Raw genomic sequence first — 23,293 nt, forward strand, 5'->3', positions numbered from 1 at the left:
TTAATTTTTGGTTTTTTAAAAAAAAATCTTATTTTTTTAAGCAAAAAAAGAAACACAGTGTTGAGGCAGTCATGAAAGAAAAACCTCTTTTCACAATCCTTGGAACAAGTAGATGGGGAAAGTAAGGGGGAATGGGGTAAAAGACTGGGAACCTGGCTTTTTTCCAAAAACTAGAAAAGGCTACACAGTTAGGAGAGAAGTAATTGAACACTTTGGAAATTCCTTTGAAGAACTAATGCAGTGGAACATTTTTTTTTAAATAAAGAAAAGCTAAATGCATAATAATTCCATGTAACAAAATATAAATGAATGTTTGAAGTACTAAGAAATGAATTTATAAATGCTTAATGTAGTGAGACCAAGAAGCGCCACCCTTTAGGAATATGTGTTAAGTAGTGGCAGTGTTCTTACTTGGAAGAACTAAATAAAAATCTGGCAAAGTTTTAATGTCTTGTTAAATTGTCCCCTGAATTCTTAACTGGGCTTCAAGAAATATATGTCAAGTGTATTTCCTCTCCTTTTCTTGTAGACTGCTCTGTGCTTGGGAAGGGGATCTTCAGATATAAGGATAAAAGTAGTATAATTGACATACCTGCAAAAGCATTTTTTCATCTTGTAATAACCATTTTTAATGTACTTACCTAAACATGGTGTGTATGCATATGTGGATGGTATAGAAATTGATTGAAGAATGAATTAAAAATCATTCAGAGGGCTAGAATTTAATATCTCTGAAACATGGTGTATTTGAACAGGTACTTGAAAGAGCCAACAATGGTAAAACCTATTAATAGATTTAAAATTATGATATAATATATGAAACCTGAATGATAAAAAAGAATAATTTAAGAGAGAGAGGTTGTTAGAAATAGCTTACAGCCTAAAATGGAAAATGTGTAATGAACAAAACCCTAAGAGGGGTTTTCATAAGAATGATGAATTTTGAATTGATTCTTCAGAACATGAGGGTAATATAATATATAGTTTATGCATGGAACTAAGTATGGACAATCTGCATCTCTGTATTCCAGTGATTACTGCTACGACTTTTATTTTTTTCCTGTTGATTTATTTCTAAAAAAAACCTAACTACCTTGCTTTATAAGGACTTCATTTGCAAGAAGTCATTCAATCATGTTAGAGTGACAATCTGTACACACCTGCCTACACAAACCTGCCAGTTCAGGGGCTTTCAAGTTGTCACATGTTTGTAAGAATAATGGCTATTTAGTATGTGGCTTATAAATGCCAAAAAAGAGGAGGGCGTGTGATGATTACTATCTCTCTTCCCCTTCCTTTTTGGTGTCAGATGGCAGAAGAATTAATTTCTCCTTGACAGGATGGTGAAACATTCATATATTTTATCCCTACCTTTCAGTTTGTATTTGTGTAACATTTCTTTTTTGCTTAGTTTAGAAAATTGTCCCTTTGTACAAAGTATAGCTATAAAGTTATAAGGATAATTAGTATGTCTGACAAATTTGCTCCCGAGGCAATCCTCCCCATAGGGGAAACAATTTTGTGTATATGTGTGTGTGCACACAATATAAACACATAGATATGTGCATATCTATGCACACATATACACATATTTATATATATACATACACATATATGCACACATATATATATATATATATATACATACATATTAGTAAGAGAATTTTTATGGAAATAAGAGGGTAGTTTCTCAAAGTGCCTCCATGGAGGAGGGGAATAATATTCATTTGGTTGTATAAGTTTTGACATTAGAAAAAGCAACACTAATATAATTTTTTCACTGCTAAAAGAGGATGCTTACAAAGAATCCTCAACACCATCATATTATGGAAACATCTCATTTTATTCATAAATAGATGACATTTTGTGGGAATATTGAGGTTGACAAAATATTCTACTTTGTTTTCACTCTTTATCTGAAGTAAAACAATTCCAATCTGAATTAAAACTCTGTTTAGTATCCAAATTAACAGAAGGAAACTCAATTGCAGAGTGCCTTTCCCCTGAAAAATGTACTTTGCTAGTCAATAGCTTTCTGATTACCAAATTAACTCAAATAATATGAACACATAATAGAATCAGTTTCTAATGCTGTGATGCATATTCCTGACCTGCACATCCCAAATGCAGTAATAATATTTATATGCTTAAGATCTGAGTAGAAAAATCTTTCTTTCAGTGTACTTACCAAACAGCTTACTTGAATTTTTAAATACTGCTAACTTCATTAAAATCTGAATAATTCAAATCTTCTGTTCAATATTTAAATGATCACTAGTCTTGTTATTTATATTAAAGGTTAGCTATGTCCTGAATAGATCATCTAGGGTACTTAACAGATATTTAGCATCTATTTACGACACATTTCATCAAAGTAAATCATACCATTCATTTAGACATTGACAAAAGGGTAAAACATCACTGAAATAAAAATAATTAACACCACAGACACCTGTATTTGTGCAAAATGAACTTCAGTAGAAAAGGGAGAAATAATATATGATCACTTGTATTAATAGAAATGCATTAGCACAAATAATGAAAATATAAAATAAAACCAGTGTTTCAGCATCACTAAAATATTAAAAATTAAAATACTAAAATATTAATCTCCCTCTATTTATCTTAATTCCTTAGAAATTTTTGATAGAGCCATGGAACTGTAAGAGAGATACATAAGTCAGCTAACTGTTGTCTACTATTATGGGAGTTTTACCTAATTCCATGCATAAATGTCAATAATCTATACAAAATCTATATGAAATCTATAATTTCATTTAATAATCTATATGAAAGACGATTCCATACTCATAGCAGTTCATTTCTAGTATTTAACTATCACTTTTCTCAGGATTTTTTTTTATCATAAATAACTCCTGTTGCTTCTTAAATTCAAAATCTATTCACTGTTTCTATCCTCACCTCAGATGAAGGCATAATAAAACTTGACACACATACAACACACGTCATATATTGTACACTAAGCCACTCCTCAATCTTTTCTAAAGAGAATAATAAAAATATATTATCACAGTATAATGTTAATTGTACATTATGTTGATATATTATATAATGTTATTATGCTTTGGTATAGTTCAATTTTATAATTCATTGGTTGTTTTTATGTACATTTTCTTCCATATTTACCTTTTGCCAGGAAGGCACAAATTTAATATTATTCTAAGTCATAGAAGAATGTAGAATCTGATGAGATTTTAATGTTTTTGCAGATATTTTTATGATATTTTGCTGAGGGGGTCATACTTTATTGATGAGCCATATTCCATTATGACCTCCTGGTCCCTTTGTGACATACATAGCCAGTCACCTCTGTTTGTTCCCTCCAACACCTCCCAAATGTCTTCTTGGAGAAAATATTCATGTCACTCATTACCTTAGCAACCACTAGTGCCTGAAAGCTTTTCCTCTCTAACTCCTCTGCTGCAGCTTACTGCTAAGATCCTGCTGTCATCTGCTGCTTCCTCTCCACTGAACTGCTATTCCCAACTGCTTCTGGGCTTCTCCCTCACCTGCTACCAAGAGCTGGAGTCCTCTTTGGCTGTTGATGTATCTTCTGCCATAAAGAATGTGTTATTGCTCTTTTGTGAGAATCCTCTGACCAAAATATGCCTAGGATCAATCAGTACGTTTTCTGTTGTTATGGTTGTTTTAATTAAACTCAGGCCGATAGTCATGCCCAGAAAGTACAGCAAAGAGTCTCTTTAGTCAATGCCTTCCTTCTTTCCCCTTCCCTTCCCCTTCCCTCTTCTCTTCTCTCCTTTCCTTCTTCCTTCCTTCCCTCCCTCCTTCCATCTTTGCCTTCTTTCTTCCTTCCTTCTCCCTTCCTTCTTTCATTCTCTTTTTCTAACCTGTAACCCTAAACCTAACCTCCTACTGCCTTGGATAATTAGACCTGAGTTCCAAAACAGTTTCTTCTCTACATTGGTAGAGACATTTTCCTTACTGGGAGATTTACATTTGTGACATCACAGGTCTGGACAAAATATATGTGTTTATAAACACACATACATAAATATATCAGGTAGTCTATTCTCAGATTTTAATGTATCTCTTTATGTAAAAATGTTCTCCTATGGAATCTATCTTCCAGTTTCACTTTTTCTAATCTGCTATCAGAAAGGCTGACAAACAAAATAGTTTGGAGATGGAGATGGAGAGATTTTCAATGCCTCTAAATTGTAAATGATGAAATCAGTATATTAGTAATAAGGAAAATGTTCTCTCTGAGTTTCAAAAAAATTTACTTTCTCTTGGATTGGAGTAAAGTTAGTGGTATTTCATTTAGGAAGTTATCAATTATTAGATTTGTTTTCTCCCACCCCCTCCACATGTACAAGTGCGCAAATGCACACTTTTTGAAAGCGTACTTAGTACGCACATAAAAGTTGTAAAAGCACTATAGTTCTATTTATTTCTAATTTTCCATTATCAACCACATATTGAAAGTACTTTCCTATTTGTTGCTATATGTAACACATTGCAAAAACTGTTAGGAAAGCCCTCAGTGCAAGGAGACAACAATTATGAGCTGTGAGATAACCTAAATGGATAGATTGTTGTCACAGGATAATGGACTCCTCTTGTGAGATAAATGCCAAGTCAAAGTCATGGCAAAGTCGAGCTGTTCATCAAAAGTCAACGTTGAAGCAAAGGGAGAAACATTTGTCAAGCAGCTGCTGTAGTCCATATTCTTATTTCTCTTATCCCAGCTGATCAATGATTTAGATGCTGTCATTTTATCTGAGAGATGTTTATGCAGCCAAACACTGCTTTATTTCAAGTTACATATTCTTGGCTTAAAACACTGACTTGTGCCATCTCAGGGCTACCTAATCTTCTCAAAAACAATTAGGGGGATCTTAATTACTTGTGTTTAGCTCCAGTTTCCTTTTAATTAATTTATAGTTATATTACCATATGTGGGCCTGTTCCAACAAGTAGAACACTTGCTGTATTCCTCTTCATGCTTTTTGATAACTGAGAGAGCTCATGGAACAATTAGTCTGATATACCATTTGATACCAACAGCTTCATGGCGATCATAGACCTATAAGCTTAAATTTTGGTTCAAACCAGTCAATATTAAGTATAATGATGTTAATTTTACATTGGTCAACATGATTTATTATTCCAATGCCCAGTAATAATAATGTTAACTTAAATAGAGAATCCATTTTATTTATTAGAGCTATGGGACATTTAGAACTGGCTTCTACAAACCAGATGCTAAGTCCAAAGGAAAGGAATGTGCTGAGGAAGCATGGAAAAGGTTCTGGACTTCCATTCTTATGCTCTGTCTTATAAATCCAGAATCTTGTGAAAGTTTATAAAAATTTGAGTTTAAGTTGTCTCTTTGTCTTTGGACACATGCATTTATTCAAAAAGCACTGAAAGCCTACTATGAGCCAGGTACTGTGCCAGGATAGAAACCAGAAAGACACTCTTTAAGGAGTGAACTTGACAAAAAATATTTCCTTACCTATCTCGAACTATTCCTTTCTTTACCCCCACCCAAACTAGAGAGTTAGGACTGGCACTGAGAATGCCCTGGCCACTTCTTCCTATTATATTTTTGTCTTAATAGTAGGCAAGAAAGCAAGTAAGTCTGTAATATGGACTGATTTTTTAAAATTTAATTTATTTAATTACTTGCTTCCTCCACCGAAATCCTGTTCTAATACCTCAATATGGAATGGAAATGACTCTCGAAGACTATGCCTACAGAGTAAGTTCTGAGAGGCCTTACTGAAAAGGGCCTTGTATAGGCTTTGATTACATACCTGGTGCTATGTCTTTATTGTATCTAAAGACCAGCTTTGCTTTGGAGAGGTGTCATCTCACCTGAGGCAGTTAAGTGGTACAGCAGATAGAGAGCTGACCAAGAGTCTGAATTCAAATCTGACCCCAGACACTTACTAGTTGTATGACCCTGGCAAGTCACTTAACCTGTTTGCCTCAGTTTCTTCATCTGTAAAATGGGAATACCTGCCTCCCATGGTTGTGAAGATCAAATGAGATGGAACTGTAAAGTACTTAGCCCAGTTCCTGGCACATAGTAAGTGCTATGTAAGTATTAGTTATCATCATCATCATCACTTTGAGTGGAAAGTGATGAATTTATTAGTCCCAGCAACTCTCAGAGTTTTCTCTCCTAAGGTGAGAGGAATCAGGCTTAGCATTGGTAGAGGAAGTATCTACACCTCATTTATTTCTTCTCAATTCATTCTTAGATCAGCAATGAACTTTTTATGTGTGTGATCCCTGTGAGTGCAAACTCATTTGAAGGTAAGTGAAGTATGTATTTAATTACTTCAGTGAGTTATTTCAGTGAAATAGATGAAACAACAACTGTCATTTATATTTTTTGCTCTTTGATTCTGCCTTAATATATATTCAGAGTTTTATGGGGGGGGGCATTAAAGACAAACTCAGTTGCTCCATATCAAGGAGTTGGACTCAATAGTAAATAAAGTATATCATTAAGGATAATATATAGTTACTTATAGTCTCAAATGTCATGAATCTAATATATTTCAGGTAAAGGTCTACAAGGATTATAGGAACATCTCTAGAGCTTAAAAAGGGACCTTAGAAGTTATCTCCTTTAGTTAACCAGCCCAGTCAACAAGCACTTAATAGAAATAGGAGCAGAAAGATAAGACTTACCCTCCAGAAGCTTACATGTAGTAAGCATGTTAAGAAGAATTGAAAGAGATGGCTGGTAAAGGGGAATGGGAGAGAAAGTAGAGTGCAGCCTGGAAAGGTATGAGACATGGCTGGACAGGCCCTCTCTTTTAACAGAGGTTCCGGGAGGAGCTATCCAGTTAAAAAAACAACGGAGGTAAAACAAAGAGGTATCAAGTATCACACCTTAATGGATATGTCTCTAGGCCATCTAAGATGAGAGGTTTCTGGGACATGGTAGAGAAAATCTAGAGTGGAGCCTGGAGAGAAATGAGACTGTGTCTAATCTAGTTACATTATTCTAAAAATGAGAAAACTGAGACCTGGAGAGGTTAAATACTTGCCCAAAATTATGCACTAGTAAGTGCTTGAGGTGAAATTTGAACTCAGGTCTTCTGGACTTTAAATCCAGTGCCCTATCAATTATACTACATAGGGCATGATACTTGGATCCCAGAGTGACTCTTTGGTGGCCAAACAGAATTGGCATTCTAATTTGGTTCTTGAGGCTCCAAGGTCAGCACATTTTTCACTGCACTATGACTATACGTGTTATATCAGAATCATGTGGTTAGTGAATATGCCAGCTTGGCTTTACACACATCTTAACCGAGTTTGCCTTTGGGGAAAAGTAGAAAAATTCCAAAAATATCTTCAAGGTATCATCTATGGCATATTGCCTTAGACTAAAACTGCTAAAAATTTGCTTAGCAAGAGACAGCCAAATGGAAAGATGGTCATGAATTCAATTCCTTTCCATTTTCATTCTTGGACTATCATACTTTGGAGACCATATTTGTAGCATTCTCTTCTTGTGTGGTAATCTCCTAGTCTCTTAATCACTTTCCCCCTTGGGAACTGAGTTATTTATTGTTTTATTAAAGTGTCATAATCTAAATAGAACAGTTGAAGTATGGGCAATTAGGTTCTTATCAGATGGATATTAGTCTGCCCACTTAATTTCAATGCAGACACTCAATATTATTGCTCAAACTAAATTTAATAGGTGAAGAAACAGCTATAAAACTAATGACCAAAATTATATTAAGATAATTTTGGTACATCAAATTCAGCTTGAGAATATGGGTCCAAAACTGATTAGAAAATAATACTTGACATTTCACAGACTAAATAGTCTGAAAATGAACAATCAGGAAGATACACAGAAGGACATTTTTATGAATGAATGACAAGGCATTTAATATCAAATACTCTGTGCCATACATTTTGCTAAGTTTTGCCAATACAAATGAAAAAGCAAAGGCAGTTCCTATCCTCAAGGAATTTACATTCAAAACCAGGGGACAGCACGTAAAGGGGAGTGGTGGCCAGGGAGGGGAAAGTTATAGTTATAGTGAGTGGGATTCAAGATAGTGGATTGGTAGAATTAAATCTAGTACTAATGACAGTTTAATCTGATTATGGCTCATTGGTTCCAAACATGGCCAATGAGAGAAAGACTGGAGAAAAGAGCATAGGTGAATATGGTTGAGAGGATTGTAGATAGGGTCAGAGCAGAAGAAACATAGATGGCTCTTTCCCAAAATAGTGATCCAGGAGAGGAGGTCATCAAGAGAATGGGGTCTTTAGTCTGAATTTCCTCTAAGATGGGTCATGATGTTTGGTGTGAGTGACAAGAAAGTTAGTGACCATGGAACGTGATCATCCAACTTCTGCTTGTAGGCCACCATTTGATAGAGTAGCCTAGCAACAGTATTCTGATGAGAGAGCTTAACCAAAAGAGAGAGGATTTGTATGGCTGATATATAGTGGGAGGTGGTATGGTGATGAGTTTAATCAAAATCCTAGTTCTCCAGTTTATTAACGGTTTGATTTTGAAATGTCACCTTTGCTTTTTTGACTTCCATGCCCTACTTTAAAAAGATGTTGTTAGAATAGAAAAAATAAAGTTTTACAAATAAAAGAAAATAGCATGTACAAAGCATTTTATAAAGCTTCAATTATAAGTTAAATTATATGAACAAGCTATTGTTATTTGGACATTGAAGGGAGTGGATATTGGCGAGGAGATATGTCGTGACCTCTTTCTTGAGGTAAATTACTTCAAATGATATTTGTCTTAGGCATATCTTCAGGAAAGACAGTCTATGTCCCAGGAAGAAATAGCATGTTTATAGATACATCTCGAGTCTAGAACTAGGATGAAGATGCATGATGACTGAGACACACACTCATTTTAGAATTTATAAAAATGAATTATTTCCCTGAGTAAAGAGAAATCTTTTCTTTAGTCATTTTATCTGTTTCCTTTATTTAAAGAAATATTAATAAAGAAAATAAAATGTGAATCTGGGAAAAAGTTTTAGCATATGCTACTTGATTTACCTCTGACTTTATCTTTACCCAAGTACCTACTAGTGTAAGAAATACCTATATCTTTTGAATTGTATTTTTAGTATTTTGACTAAAAGTGAGAAAATCTCTACTGTTTTATGTGCTGAAAATTCATAAACTTAGTTGCTAGACTTAAAAACTAAAATATACAATGATGGGTAGCATTGCATCACATAGCCATGACTTCATCCTGTAAGTAACTATGGCAAATAATTTCTTTTGACTCTGAGTAAATTTGGATGACAGTGATATTTTTTCTAAGGCTTTTGTAGAGAGGGCCAACATGATTTTTAGAATGCAAATTTGTTTTTTTTTTTATAGTGTTTCAGTGAACATTTAAAATTTCTTTTAGAATAAAATTTTCAATCCCCTGCACAACATGAACACTACACCCTCCTCTGAGATTACAAACTTGATTAGATCTTAATGTTCAGCTTGCCAGGTTAACATGCACTTATGAATATGACAGTTAATATAGAATGCTTGTACTAATATATGTTTTCTTCAGAGTATATGTTCTCTTTCAGAAAAGACTCATTTTGTGGGTGGGGGCCCAACATTAAAAAATATGTCAGTATAATGAACAAGGATTTATTGAGGAAGATAGGTTTGGCATATAAAAGTAGTAGGTTGGGAAGCAGAGTTATTTTACTAAACATATGATGTAGGTTAAAAAAAAAATAAACGTTCTTAGTCCTCTTGGCTACTCCATTTAGCACAACATCTAATCATAATAGTTCCTACCTGTCATTTCATAGAGATGTTGTGAAGCTCTAAATGAGCAAGACATCTCCTATTCCATTGTCTTTTTGAAAATTTGAGCTCACATACCAGGTCAGTTTTAAATAGTGGTGACTGCAACTATTAGTCATATTTTCTAGAGAAAGAAAATTCTTAGGTCAGTCAGTTGATCAGCTAACATTTTTTTTGGTAACTTTATTTTCATTTCAATTTATTTTTTTAAAATAATTACGTATTTTAAAAAATTTTCCCCAGTTACCGGTGAAAACAATTTTTAATATTCATTTTTAAAACTCTGAGCTCTCTCCCTCCTCCCCACATTGAGAAGGCAAGCAGTTTGATATTGGTTATACATGTGTAGTCATGCAAAATATATCCATAATAGTCATGTTGTGAAAGAAAACAAGACAAAAAAAATCTTAAGAAAAATATGGTATAAAAAGTATGCTTCCATCTATATTCAGACACCATTAGTTCTTTCTCTGGGGATGGATAGCATTTTTCATCATAAATACTTCAGAGTTGTCTTGGATCAATCATATTGTGGATAGCTAAGTCATTCACAGATGTTCATTTTGCAATAGTGTTGTTACTTTGTGCATAGTACAACATTTCACTTTGCATCAGGTCATGTAAGTTTTTCTACGTTTTTCTGACAGCATCCTGCTCATCATTCCTTATAGTACAGTAGTATTTCATCATAGTTGCACATCATAACTTGTTCAGCCATTCCCCAAATGATGGGCATCCCCTCAATTTCTAATTCTTAACCTCCAGAAATAAGCTGCTACAGATATTTTTTGTACATATAAGTCTTTTTCCTTTTTTTTTTTAATCTCTTTATGAATACAGATCTAGTAGTGGTAATGCTCATTCAAAGGGTATGCATGTTTTTATAACACTTTGAGCATAGTTCCAAATTGCTCTATAGAATGGTTGAATCAGTTCACAACTCCATTGAACAGTAAATTAATGTCTCATTTTTCCTATATCCCCTCCAACATTTGTCATTTACCTTCTCTGTCCTATTAGCCAATCTAATAGGTATGAGGTAGCACCTCAGAATTGTTTTAATTTGCATTTCTCCAATCAATAATGAGTTAAAGTGTTTTTTCATATGGCTATAGATAGCTTTGATTATTTCATCTGAAAACTGATCACAGTTTTTGATCATTCATCAATTGGGGAATGGCTCTTATTTTTATAAATTTGACTTAGTTCTCCGTGTTTGAGAAATGAGGCCTTTATCAGAGAGACTTTCTTCAAAGTTTTTTTTCCAGTTACTATTGCTAGCTATATTTCCCTCTATCCTATTCCCCTCATTTATTCTATTCTCTCTCTTGTTTCACTCTGACCCTCCTCAAAAGTGTTTTGCTTCTGACTACTCCCTCCCCCAATCTGCTCACTCCCTTCATCCCTCCTCCTTCTCTTATCCCCTTCCCTTCTTACTTTCCTGTAGGCTAAGACAGATTTCTGTACTCAATTGAGAATGTATGTTATTGCCTCTTTGAGCCAATTTTTATGACAGTAAAGTTCACTCACTTTCCCTTACCTCTTCCCCTCCACTGTAACAGCTTTTTTTTACATCTTTTATGTGAGATAATTTACCCCATTCTACCTCAACTTTTCTCTTTTTCCCAGTACATTCCCCTCTCACTCCTTAATTTAATTTTTTACATATCATCCTTTCATATTCAGCTCACACCTGCACCTTCTCTCTCTATCTATACTCTAATTCCCCTGATAATAAGAAAGGTCTTATGAGTTACAAATATCATCTTTCTGTGTAGGAACATAGACAGTTTAGCCTTATTAAGTCCCCTATGATTTCCCTTTCTTATTTCCCTTTTAATATACTTACCTTTTAATATTTCTCTTGAGTCCTGCATTTAAAAATCAAATTTTATATTCAGCTCTGGTCTTTTCATCAAGGATGCTGGAAAGTCCTCTATTTCATTGAATTTACATTTGTCCCCCTCCCCCTGAAGGATTATACTCAGTTTTGCTGAGGAAGTGATTCTTGAATCCTAGCTCCTTTGCCCTCCTGAATATTCCAAGCCCTCTGATCCTTTAATGTAGAATCTGCTAAATCTTGTGTTATCCTGACTGTGGCTCCACCATACTTGAATTGTTTCCTTCTGACTGTTTTCAATATTTTCTCCCTGACCTGGGAACTCTGAAATTTGTCTATAATATTCCTGGGAGTTTCCATTTTGGGATCTCTTTCAGGAGGTGATTGGTGTATTCTTTCAATTCCTATTTTACCCTCTGGTTATAGAATATCAGGGCAATGTTCCTTGATAATTTCTTGAAAGATGATGCCTAGGTTCTTTTTTGGATCATGGCTTTCAGGTAGTCCAAGAGTTTTTAAATTATCTCTCCTGGATCTGTTTTCCAAGTCAATTGTTTTTTCCAATGAAGTATTTCACATTTTCTTCCTTCTTTTACTCTTTTATTTTTGTTTTATTGTTTCTTGGTTTCTCATAAAGTTATTAGCTTATACTTGCTCCATTTTAATTTTTAAAGAATTATTTTCTTCAGTGAACCTTTAGCTAACATTTCTTAAGCTCCTACTATTGTCATTCACACTGTGCTATGCACAAGTAATGGCAGAAAATAACCCTGCTCTCAAGGAACTCATATTCTAACAAGGGAGATTACATGCAAACAACTATATAGGAAAAAACTGAGGGCAATCTGAGAGGGAAGATTAAGGTAGTCTGGGAAAAGTGGGACTTTAGCTGAGATTTGAAGGAAGTCAGGGAAACCAGGAGGCAGAGATGGGGAGGAGAAAGTTCCAGGCATGGGAGACAGCTAGTAAAAATGCCCAGAGGTGAGAGATGCAGTATCTTGTTTAAGGAATCATCAGAAATCCAGTGTCATTTGATCACATATCAAATGTGGTGGGTGTCAGGACATGTTAAGGTGTAAGAATAAAGGAAAGATGGAATTAAGCAAATTATGAAGGACTTAAAAACCCAAATGGAGGATTTCGTATTTCATTTAGAGGTCATAGGGAGTCACTGGACTTTATTGAATAGAAAAGGGATATCAAACTTGGAATTTAGGAAGATTAATTTGACAGTTTATGGAGGGTGGATTTGAATGGGGGGAGAGGCTTGAAGTTGAGAGACCAACCAGCAAGCTATTACAATAGTCCAGGGGGAGGTGGAAAAGGGCCTGTACTAGGGTGATGGCAATATTAGTGGGGAGAAGGTGGTATAAATGAGAGATGTTACGAAGGTAGAAAGAACAGGACTTGATAATTAATAGAATGTGGAGAGGGGGAGAAGTAAAAGTGAGAAGTCAAGGATAATACCTTAGAGATTAAAGACATATATGCCAAATCATTATTAAAATGCATGGACAGAAAGTTTATTGAGGAGAGCAAAATTATATGAAATAAATATAAAAATATAAAAATAAATTATATAAAATTATATAAATTAATATAATTTATATTAATTATATAAAATATGTATTATATAAAATTACATAATTATATAAATTATTATATAAAATTACAAATTATATAATTATATAAAAATAAATATATGAAATAAATATTCATTCTACAAACATTTCCAAAGCACTTCCTTTGTCCAGACCACCATTATACTAGTTCCCAGGGGAGATACACAACTGAAATAAGATGGTTCCTTCTCTTATGGGAGCTGTTTTGGGAAATATGGGATGCATGGTCACCAAATAAATGGAAATAGATGATGAAAAACCACTTCTTTGGGATAAGTCTTTTGTGAAAAACAAACAAATAAAGAACACATAGAATTCCATTTGGAAATAAACAGAAATACCCAGCATAATTAAGCTCTTAAAATGGCGGAAATGCATTCCCACCTGCTTATGATGGGCTCAACCTCTGAAAAATTTTTATCTTATAACAGTAATATCGATAAGATAAAGGTCTCATTAGTTTAGTAATGTTATTATATGTTTCTTACTTTTAGGAATAGGATTGGGAAAAAGGAAAAACTGAATCCACTTTCTGATTCTATACTCTTAACTTTTAATGTCTCATTTACTTTATTTTGGAAGACAGATGAAAGCATTAAATATTCAAATAGAGAGCATGATGATGTTTTCCAAATGGAAACAAGGGCAAGTATCTGAGGATTTATATTCAAGAGAAGCACAATTCTATAAGAGTAGTTTGGGGAGTACTGTAACATAGAATGAGCTGAAAGTAACAATTCTGGAAGGGCACTAATTACTGTGCTCTCTTTTAGAAAGGTTAAGAAATTATTTTCCTCAGTATCCTGGTATAAAGTCCTTTCCAAATGTAACTGACTGGAGAAAAACCTTATCAAGTACCTAACCAAATGTCTAGGAAAACAATACCATGGGCTAAAAATTCCTTCCCCACTCCCTCCTTACTAGAGATATATAACCACTTTCAAAAAGGAAAAGCCTGATCAAAATTTAAAAAAACAACTCTAAGCTATTGGACAATGGATTAGAATGGTAACCAGTCTTGTAGTGAGAATATTTAAAATGTCAGGTCATTCTTTACCTCTCTCCATTCTTGACCAGATTGAAGTATTTAGGAAAATGCTTCTTCGGGCTGACCTGAAAAGTTAGAGACTTTTTTTTTAGTTTGATAAACCTGAATTAATTGAGCTTTCACTTCAACTCTATAACTGTTCTGTCTTATGGAATTTTGTATTGTCTTATGGAATAGTATGAATTGTGAGGAAAAATGACTTTTATCAGAGAAATTTTTGAAATGAATTTATGCCTCCTTTTTAATTTCTCTCCAAGTAGAGATGATTAGAATTACATGAATTTAATTAATAAAATTTCTCCCTAGTAGGTTTGTGCTCAGAATGCAAAGTACTGATTTTTTTCTTTTCACATGATGATTGTACCAAAAAACTGTTGTTGTTTTGCTATTTTTGATGTCAAGATGGAGATTAAAGAAAGGACAGACCTATTTCTTTTCCAGGACCCTGTTAACTCTAGTTCCTTTCCTGTGTTGATTATTTCCCATTCATCCTGTGTATAACTTGATTGTACATAATTCTTTGCACATTCTTTCCCTTGTTAGATGATGAACTCCTTAAGAGCAGGGACTGTCTTTTGCCCATTTTTGTACCCCTAACCCTTAGCACAGTGCCTGGCTTAATAAATGTTTATTGACTTGCCTGACTGTCAGATGATAATGGTGGACACTGGAGAGAAGGCTAAACTTTTGTCCTCATATTTGCTTGTTTTCTCTTTCAACCAAAATTAACTTTGAACTGGGAAAGAGGAAAGAAAAATTGTTGGCAGGGCGGGGAAATTGAAAACAAGATAGCATTTAGGTGTTCTCCGTAAGTTCTAATAATAATGGTTAATTATAGAACTAACAACTTATATTTATATGGCACTTAAAAGTTTGCACAGTGCTTTACATGTATTCTCTCATTTGATCTTTATTTTATACCTGGACGGTGCTACTGTTATGCCTATTTTACATATAAAGAAATTAAGCCAGACTGAGGTTAGGTGAATTGAGCCCAGAGTTATCCAGTAATCATCAGGGACAGGATTTCAGCTCACAGTTTCCTAAGACCAGTTCTCCCACTCTATACCACCCAGCTTCCTCCCTAACTAAACTGTTATCAGTACACCCTTCATTCTCTTTCTCTTACAATAATCTGAACAAGATAGAAGCCCAGGTAGATGGATGCTCCTGAGGTTACTCTGATCAAGTTTCTCAGTTCTTGGTCTCTGGCATTTCAGTAGGATTTAAGAATATGGGGCAGCTAGGTGGTGCAGTGGATAGAGCACCAGTGCAGGAGTCAGGAGGACCTGAGTTCAAATCTCATCTCAGACACTTGACACTCACTAGCTGTGTGACCTTAGGCAAGTCAGTTAACCCCAACTGCCTCATCCTGGGTCATCTCCAGTCATTCTGATGAATATCTGGATGGCTTTGGAGGAGAAGTGAAGCTGGTGACCTGTACAGCCCTTCCTCACTCAAAACAAAGTCAAGAGCAAGTTATGTCATTATTTCTCTGATGACATGGTCTTCTTTGGCAACACAGGATTTAAGAACAGCCTAGATTACTTCTGTTTAAACTATGATTTATTGTCATTTTAGTCATGTCTGATTCTTCATGATTCATCCCATTTGGGTTTTTTATTTTTTTGCAAAGATCTCATTTCCTTCTCCAGTTCATTTAACAGATGAAGAAATTAAAACAGGATATATGTCTATATACAATTTGATTTTTTTTCTAAATAATAGCACTTAATTAGGAATTTCCCTGAAAATATGTGTACAATATTTCCATTGTTGGGATGAAAGTAACAAAGTTAAATATCTTTTGTCTGCAGGAAATGTCACTGTTAAGAATGATCAGGACAGTTGACTTTTATCACTTCCTAAATAAAAGGAAAATTATTTGAGTGACTGATAGAGAAATTTAAGAAAATATTCCTATTTAAATTGACAGGGAAATCTAAACAAGATTGATGTTTACAATGAGCAAGTAAGTAAGGGATTTTTGAGTTTTTATCATTCAACTATTACAATAGTCTAGGAATGAGATAAAGGGTGAGAGTCTGAAAACCTTGATCTGGGAATCACAGGTAAGTTTACCAAGAGAAGAGAGTAGAGAGAAGAGAAACAAGGACACATATTTCAGAGACTCTCATATCTAAGGTCTGAAAGGAGAATGAAGAGGCAGCAGATAAGAAATGAGTATTGTATAGAAAGGAAGGGGGCGAACCATAAGAACATAGTATCGGAAAAAGCCAAGAGAGAAGAAGGTCCACAATTCAATTTATTTCTTGAAGGTTTACTCAAACACCATGTCTTTTCATACCTTGTGGACTTCAGAAGAAATGAGAACTATTTCCTTTTGGTGGACATAGAGTATTGATGTTTACATGAGGCAGAAATTAATGTTAGATTGTTGAAATATTTTTACTCCTCATCAAGGCCATTGTTATTCCTTGATTGGATGTTTTCCCTGGTATTCTCAAAGCTACTTAAGGACTTCCATATGGTCTCTTAATTAATGTACACTCTTGTGAGTGTAAGTGGAATGGAAAAGCTTTTATTAAGTACTTCCTCTTAAGTACTGTGGTAAGCTTTGGGGAGATATAAATAAAAAGGGGAGGCAGTCTTTTTCCTCAAAGAGCTCACACTCTATTTGGGGAAGATAGTACATAAAGGTGGATGACAGATGGAAAGACCAGGTGATATTTAGCTTCTGCCCGGGAAAGTATTAGAGTAAATATAAAAAAATCAAAGGACCTCGGGAAACAATGGCAGAAAAGATGGTTCCTGACCAAAAGGATAGTGATGCAAGGGTCAGTCTCTTTTACACTCTCTATAGTTTTCAAAAAGGATAAAAGGGTTCATTAATAATTTACCTTATAAATAGAGATGGCTGAAAATCTCTGACCTAATTCCATACCAACATTCCACCTTGAAACCTTAAGAAAGTCAGGGGATAAAGGAGTATTATTTATCTCTGAGTCACCAATGGGGTGTTACCATAACAAAAGATCTTATGAGCAACACCCATTGAGAATTGATATAAAAGAAGTTAGATTTTTCTGAGAGTTCAATTGTATACACCCCAGAAGCTGCCAGTTGTTCTGCGAAATCTTCTGTGTTTCTCTGATGGTACCAATATCCAGCCCCCAGTGATTGTGGTACTTATCCATTGTGTGTGTATCTATATTAATGTTTGAATGAATATACGTGAATGCATCTCTGTGTATTTTATTGTGACTGCTAGATTGATAAAGCTTCTTAACTGACAGATTCTTCTGAGTTATTAAGTGTTTGAAGATAGGAATTCCGTAGCTAGTGATTGGCCCTGATTATTCCCTTATCCTAGGTGGTACATTTGGTACCACCATCTAGGTGGTATTCTAGAGCAGGCCTGCTGCAACACCTGTGGCCCTCAGGCTACTTTGTAGCACAATAAAGGATTTTCCAAAGCCCTTGAAAAATGTAGAGGAAATCTTTTGGCATTCCTGTGGGCCATAGGTTTTGCTGGCCTGAAATAGAGCTTTGGGGGCCCTAGAGTCAGGAAGACCTGAGTTCACATCTGGTCTCAGGCACTTATTAGCTGTGTGACCTGGTTCAAGCCACTTAATCTTTGTTTCCCTGTTTCCTTAATTGTAAAATGAGGGTAATACTAGCACCCACCTCTGAAGGTTCTTGTGGTGAGGATCAATTGAGATAATATTTGTAAAGTGCTTAGCAGTACCTAGCATATAGTAGGTATTATACAAATGCTTACTTCCTTCACCTTCCCCCTTTCCCCTTTTCCTCTTACCATATTTACTGGCTTTACCATAATTGGAGGCATGTTTTTTTTCTTCATATACAATTTTAAGTCAGTTGGACTTTAACTCTTTTAATTAATTTTATATATACTCTGTATAGTCACTTAAAACCCAGGTTTTGTTCATTTTTCTTATTGGAAAGCTTAGATTAAGTTTTTAATTTAAGCAAAATAGTTATGATATTACTTTTCTTCACAGTTTATCAATTTAATGATAAAATTACTGATTCAGATTGTCTGATTGTTTCTCTGTGGGCTTCACAAATGAATAAAGTGGACTGGCTGAGGATATGCACACCGATCATTCTCCCATGTTGAAGTCTCTTTGTTTTACATGTAGAGATATGCCTTGAATACTATGAAACACTGTGAGTTCCTAGTCTAGGATCTACCTGAAGATAGAGCCAGAACCAGAACTTAGCAAGAGGTAACTCGTGGAAGGCCCTAGCAGTCTGCCCTTAGTCTTGCACTGTTGCATGTTTATATTAGTCGTTTGGATAAAGGATTAGCCTACATGCTTATAGAATTTCAGGTAACAATGAATGTGAAGAAGAAAGGAAGGAAGGAAGGAAGGAAAAGGAATGAAAGAAATCATTTCTGAATTATCATCATATGTGTTTACTCTGTCTACCAAACAAGAAGTTTACATTTAACATGGGGAGACATCGGATGTGAGGGTTTGGGAGACAGAGAGTTCACTTTGATCAAAAAATTGCAGAGATGGTTAGTGAAACATGGTTGAATAGGTTAAAACACCTCATTCAGGAACAAAGGTAAGGTTACTTTGATCATAGTTACTGCTGGGACAAAGATGGACTAGTTAACTAACAAGCAAGGTGACAGAGTCAAATCTCCCAAAATTTTTTGACAAGCTGGAAGAATGGGATAAAACTAATAATATGATATTTTGTGGGGATAAATGAGGATTCAAGTACAAGATGAGGGCAACATTATTAGACAAAGTAGTTAGATCTGTTTCATTGATGTGGATGCCCTCTCTACCAATACAGATTTCAGTCCCTTTACAATTCAGTAGCTTATCCTTGAGAACTGATGTGTTCCTTCCCCCTGAGTCCGATCTCATTAGCTGGGCTGATTCTCAGAACCTGAAGCTCATGTGATAAGATGTATATGAGAATTAACCCAATCTTCTGAGCACATGAGCCTTGCCTTCTAAGGTTACCTTCCTTCTGCTCTGTATTTATTTTCTACGTACTGATTTATTTAAATGTTGTTTTCGGCAACCTCTTTGAGGGTAGGGACTATTTATGTGATTTTGTCTTTTTTTGTATCCACAGACCTTAGCAGCTTTACCTGGCCCTTAGCTAATAGTTAATAGTTAATAGCTAATAGTTAAAAAATGCTTGTTGATTAATTGACCAAATAAGCCACACCTTGCATATTGGGCTTGGGATTCACTCCTTGTACTGAGGATCACTGAGTGCACTTAGATAGGAGAAGGTTCGGTGGAACTGTTCTCACTTGTATCTCTGCTTAATAAAAGTGACCTGTTTTACCTGAACCTGCTTATGCCAGATAAGAAATCCCGTTCCAGGTTGGTATTTCATTAGACCTCTACTGATAACCTAATAGGGATAAGAAGGAAAGAAAAAATGAAATAAGCATTTATTAAACACCTACTGCATTCCAGGCACTGTGCTAAGTACTTTACAGATATTTTGACCCTTAACAATAACCCTGGGCAGTAGGTACAGGTTTTTCTTGTCTAAGGTTACTTGGGAAGTGACAGCTGGTAAATATATGAGGCAGGATTTTGATCTAGGTCTTCTTGACTTCAGGTTCAACCCTCCATCCATGGCAACATTGCCTTTCAAAACAAAAACCTTTCATACAAAGGAAGTTACGTGACTTACCCAGACTCATATAGAGAATAAGTGTCTGGGGCTATATCCAAACACAAGGCCAGCACATTAGCAGCTCTATACTAAGTTGCCTTGAGTGTCACCTCCTAGCATAGAGGTTATTGTTCTCCCTTCTGAGGTTTTGGAAATATGTAGATGACTGATAACATCACATACTGGATAGGGAAATGGGCTAGGACCTCTGATACATATTGGCTTTATGACCCTTCACTCTAAAAGATTATAAATTGCAGAGAAGGTGCTAAATTACATTGATAGAGGGAGTTTCCTCATCCAGGACTTTCTGATACCAATGAAATCACTAGTCAGTTCCCATCCCTGTTTCTGTAAGTTAGGAGTTCTTAATCTTTTATTGTGTCATGGACCTCCTTGACAGTCTGGTTTTCCTTTTATTTGCTATAAGTCAATGAACTCCTTCTCAGAACAGTGTTTTACAAATGCACAGAACAAAATATATAGTATTATCAAGGAAATCAATTATATATAAAAAACAAAAATAAATCTATGAACCCCTGTTATGGATGAACTAGATGAGGAAACTAGGTGGCAGAGTGAATAGATTGAGTGCTGGGCATGGAGTTAGAAAGACTCATCTTCTTAAGTTCAAATCTGTCCTCAGACACTAACTGTGTGACCCTGGGCAATGCACTTAACCCTGTTTGCCTCAGTTTCCTCATCTGTCAAATGAGCTGGACAAGTAAATGGCAAACCAGTATCTTTGCAAAGAAAATCCTTTATGGGGTCATGAAGAATTGGACATGATTAATTGGCAAAACAATAATAATAACAGAGCAAGTGCATTGGAAGATGACCAGGAGTGTGAGATTTACAGAGAATATCATATAATTCAGAAGATTACAGCTGTTTCAAATTAAGTGCAAATTAAGATTAAGTACATTGTATCTATCTTTAATATTTGAAGGGCTATCATGCAGAAGAGGAATTTGACTAGTACTGCTTAGAAGCAGTAAATTAAATTTTAATATGAAAAAAATAGAAGCAGAGGGCAGAACTCAAAGAAAAGACTGATCTTTCCAAAAGCATATGTAAGTTTGATGCAAGGAAAAACTTTAATAATTAAAGCTATCCTAATGTGGAATGGGCTTCCTCAGGAGGTGTAGTAGGCTTTACATCATTGGAGATTGTCAAATGAATTCACCTAGGTCTTCTCTATCCATGGTAACGTTGACTTGGATTGACCTGAAGTCGAGAAGACCTATTAATTTACAGGGAGAAGTAGATATGTGTAGACTCCCTGAAGATCTACTTGGGGCTCAGATTCAAGGTCTTTGGTTCAGCTCTACCCACTGGCATTTCCTTGACATGGTTCCAGGCAAGCCCATGTGTGTAGAGAGCTTCTCTGATTATGCTCCTCTGGGGCATTTTGCTGTTCAAGATATGAGGCAGACTGTTGCAGTTGGTATCATCAAGGCAGTTGACAAGAAGACTGCTGGAGCTGGCAAGGTCACAAAATCTACCCAGAAGACTAAATGAATATTTTGTACAATCCCTGCCACCTCAGTCTTAATCAGTGGTGGAAGAACGGTCTCAGAACTGCTGTTTGTCTCAATTGGCCATTTCAGTTTAATAGTAAAAGATTGGCTAATTATTACAATGCATTGAAAAAACTTCAGGAGGAAATGAATGTTTTTGTGGACCATTTTTTTCAATGCAGTTTAAAATTATTAGTTTTTAAAATCAGTAATATCAAATTGGAAAATAATCATTACCACTCCCACCTCCCCCCAAAGTGATGTCACAGAATTTTGAGTTTAATGCAAAAAGAAAGAAATGTGCACATAAGTAAGTCATGGTGAACTAAACATAGGCTAATCCATTCCAATAAAAACAAATTCCTAAAGGAAATTAAACCAGCTAAGGAAAGGGGGGAAAGGCTTAGGAAAAGGGGAAAGTAGCAATTCAAAAAAGTAAGTAATTTTAATGAGTATTATAAACATAGATCTTTAGTAATATATTGAAAATCTGAATGGAAAGAAACCTTTAATTTGATCCAAAGAAGAAAATTTCCATTGAGTCCATAGGCATTATTTTTAAATTATTTTTTGTTTTCTCCTCAGGATTGTAAGAATAGCTCATATGTTTATATGAAAGTTTTAACAGGATTTTCACTTACGATAGACAGACAGACATTTATTAAGCATTTAAAATGTTCCAGGTACTGTGCTAAGGATTGAAAGGAGTAAGACAGTTTGTGCCTCCAAGGAGCCTGCTTGACAGTCCTTACACATGACACTCCACCTCCCTACTCTGTACATTTTTCTTAGCTTCCCTCCCTGCCTGGGACCTTTCTCTTTCTCAGTCCTGCCTCTTAGCTTCCCTACCTTCCTTCAAGGCTCAACTCAGATCCCACCAGTCACATTGCTGCCCTCCCTATCTCTTTCACATGACACTCCATCTCCTAATGCTGGACATTTTCATTAGCTGTCTCCCATCTCTGGAATTTTCTTCTTCATTTCTGCCTCCTGGTTTCCTTCAAGTCTACAATAAAGTTCCACCTTCAGGAAATGTTTCCTAGTCCTTTTTAATCTTACTGCCTTGCCTAAGAAAATATCTCTGGTTTATTGTACATAGTTGTTTGCATGTTGGCTCCTTCTTTAGACATGAGCTTCTTGAGGGTAGGGACTATCCTTTGCTTTTGTTTGTATAACTCCTGCCTAGCATGGTGTCAGACATATCATTGATTCTTGACAAATGTTTGTTGATGTCCCTAGTGCTTAATTCAGTGCTTAGATTATAATAAGCATTTAATAACAATTAATCATTAACTAGAACATCAAGTTTGGCAAAACAGCCCTGAGTTCAGGCAGTTATATTTCATTGCTAGTTGTCAGATGAGTAATCTAAGTTCAGAAAGACTGAGATTTGCCCAAGGTCACATAACTAGTGAAAAGACAGAGATGTGAATTTTTGCGTAGTTGGGAAACGGGGCCACCTCTACCTCTTGCTTGGAGATCTTTAACCAAGGACTTAGGTTATGCTGATCAGTCAGATCCAATGATTGATACAAGGAGTTTTCTCATAATTTTATATGTATATATAATAATTAATTTTATTTATATATGTATATATATCTTAAACTGTCCATATGTCTTATCTGAAAATTTGTTCCATAGTGATCAATTAATTTTTTAATCTAGCTAACATAAAAGTAAGTAATTAATAACTGCTTTTTAACATAATGTTATTTTAGGCCTCCTTCATTCCTGTGTCTTTTCATTATTTGTCTTGGAATTCTGGACCTTTGTTATAACAAATAAATGTTGTTATAATTTCTCTTTA

The 23,293-nt window shown here is 35.1% G+C and overlaps 1 protein-coding gene across 9 annotated transcripts in view; it reads left to right on the forward strand.

Moving 5' to 3' along the window:
• FUT9 (fucosyltransferase 9) overlaps window positions 1-23,293 on the forward strand; it is a 246,318-nt gene that overhangs the window by 62,556 nt on the left and 160,469 nt on the right. For 3 of the 9 annotated variants that reach the window (XM_072642864.1, XM_072642862.1, XM_072642863.1), the window contains one exon: window positions 6,252-6,306. The exons of 2 other annotated variants lie outside the window; for them this stretch is intronic. In XM_072642864.1, the coding sequence (XP_072498965.1) occupies window positions 6,252-6,306 (55 nt within the window). Of the gene's footprint in view, window positions 1-3,070; window positions 3,644-6,251; window positions 6,307-23,293 lie in introns of those variants that run through there. 4 more of the 9 variants (XM_072642866.1, XM_072642865.1, XM_072642870.1 and 1 more) reach the window with 2 other exon arrangements.

This window comes from Notamacropus eugenii, chromosome 2, assembly GCF_028372415.1.
Source record: "Notamacropus eugenii isolate mMacEug1 chromosome 2, mMacEug1.pri_v2, whole genome shotgun sequence".
In the NCBI taxonomy this organism is placed as follows: Eukaryota; Metazoa; Chordata; class Mammalia; order Diprotodontia; family Macropodidae; genus Notamacropus; species Notamacropus eugenii.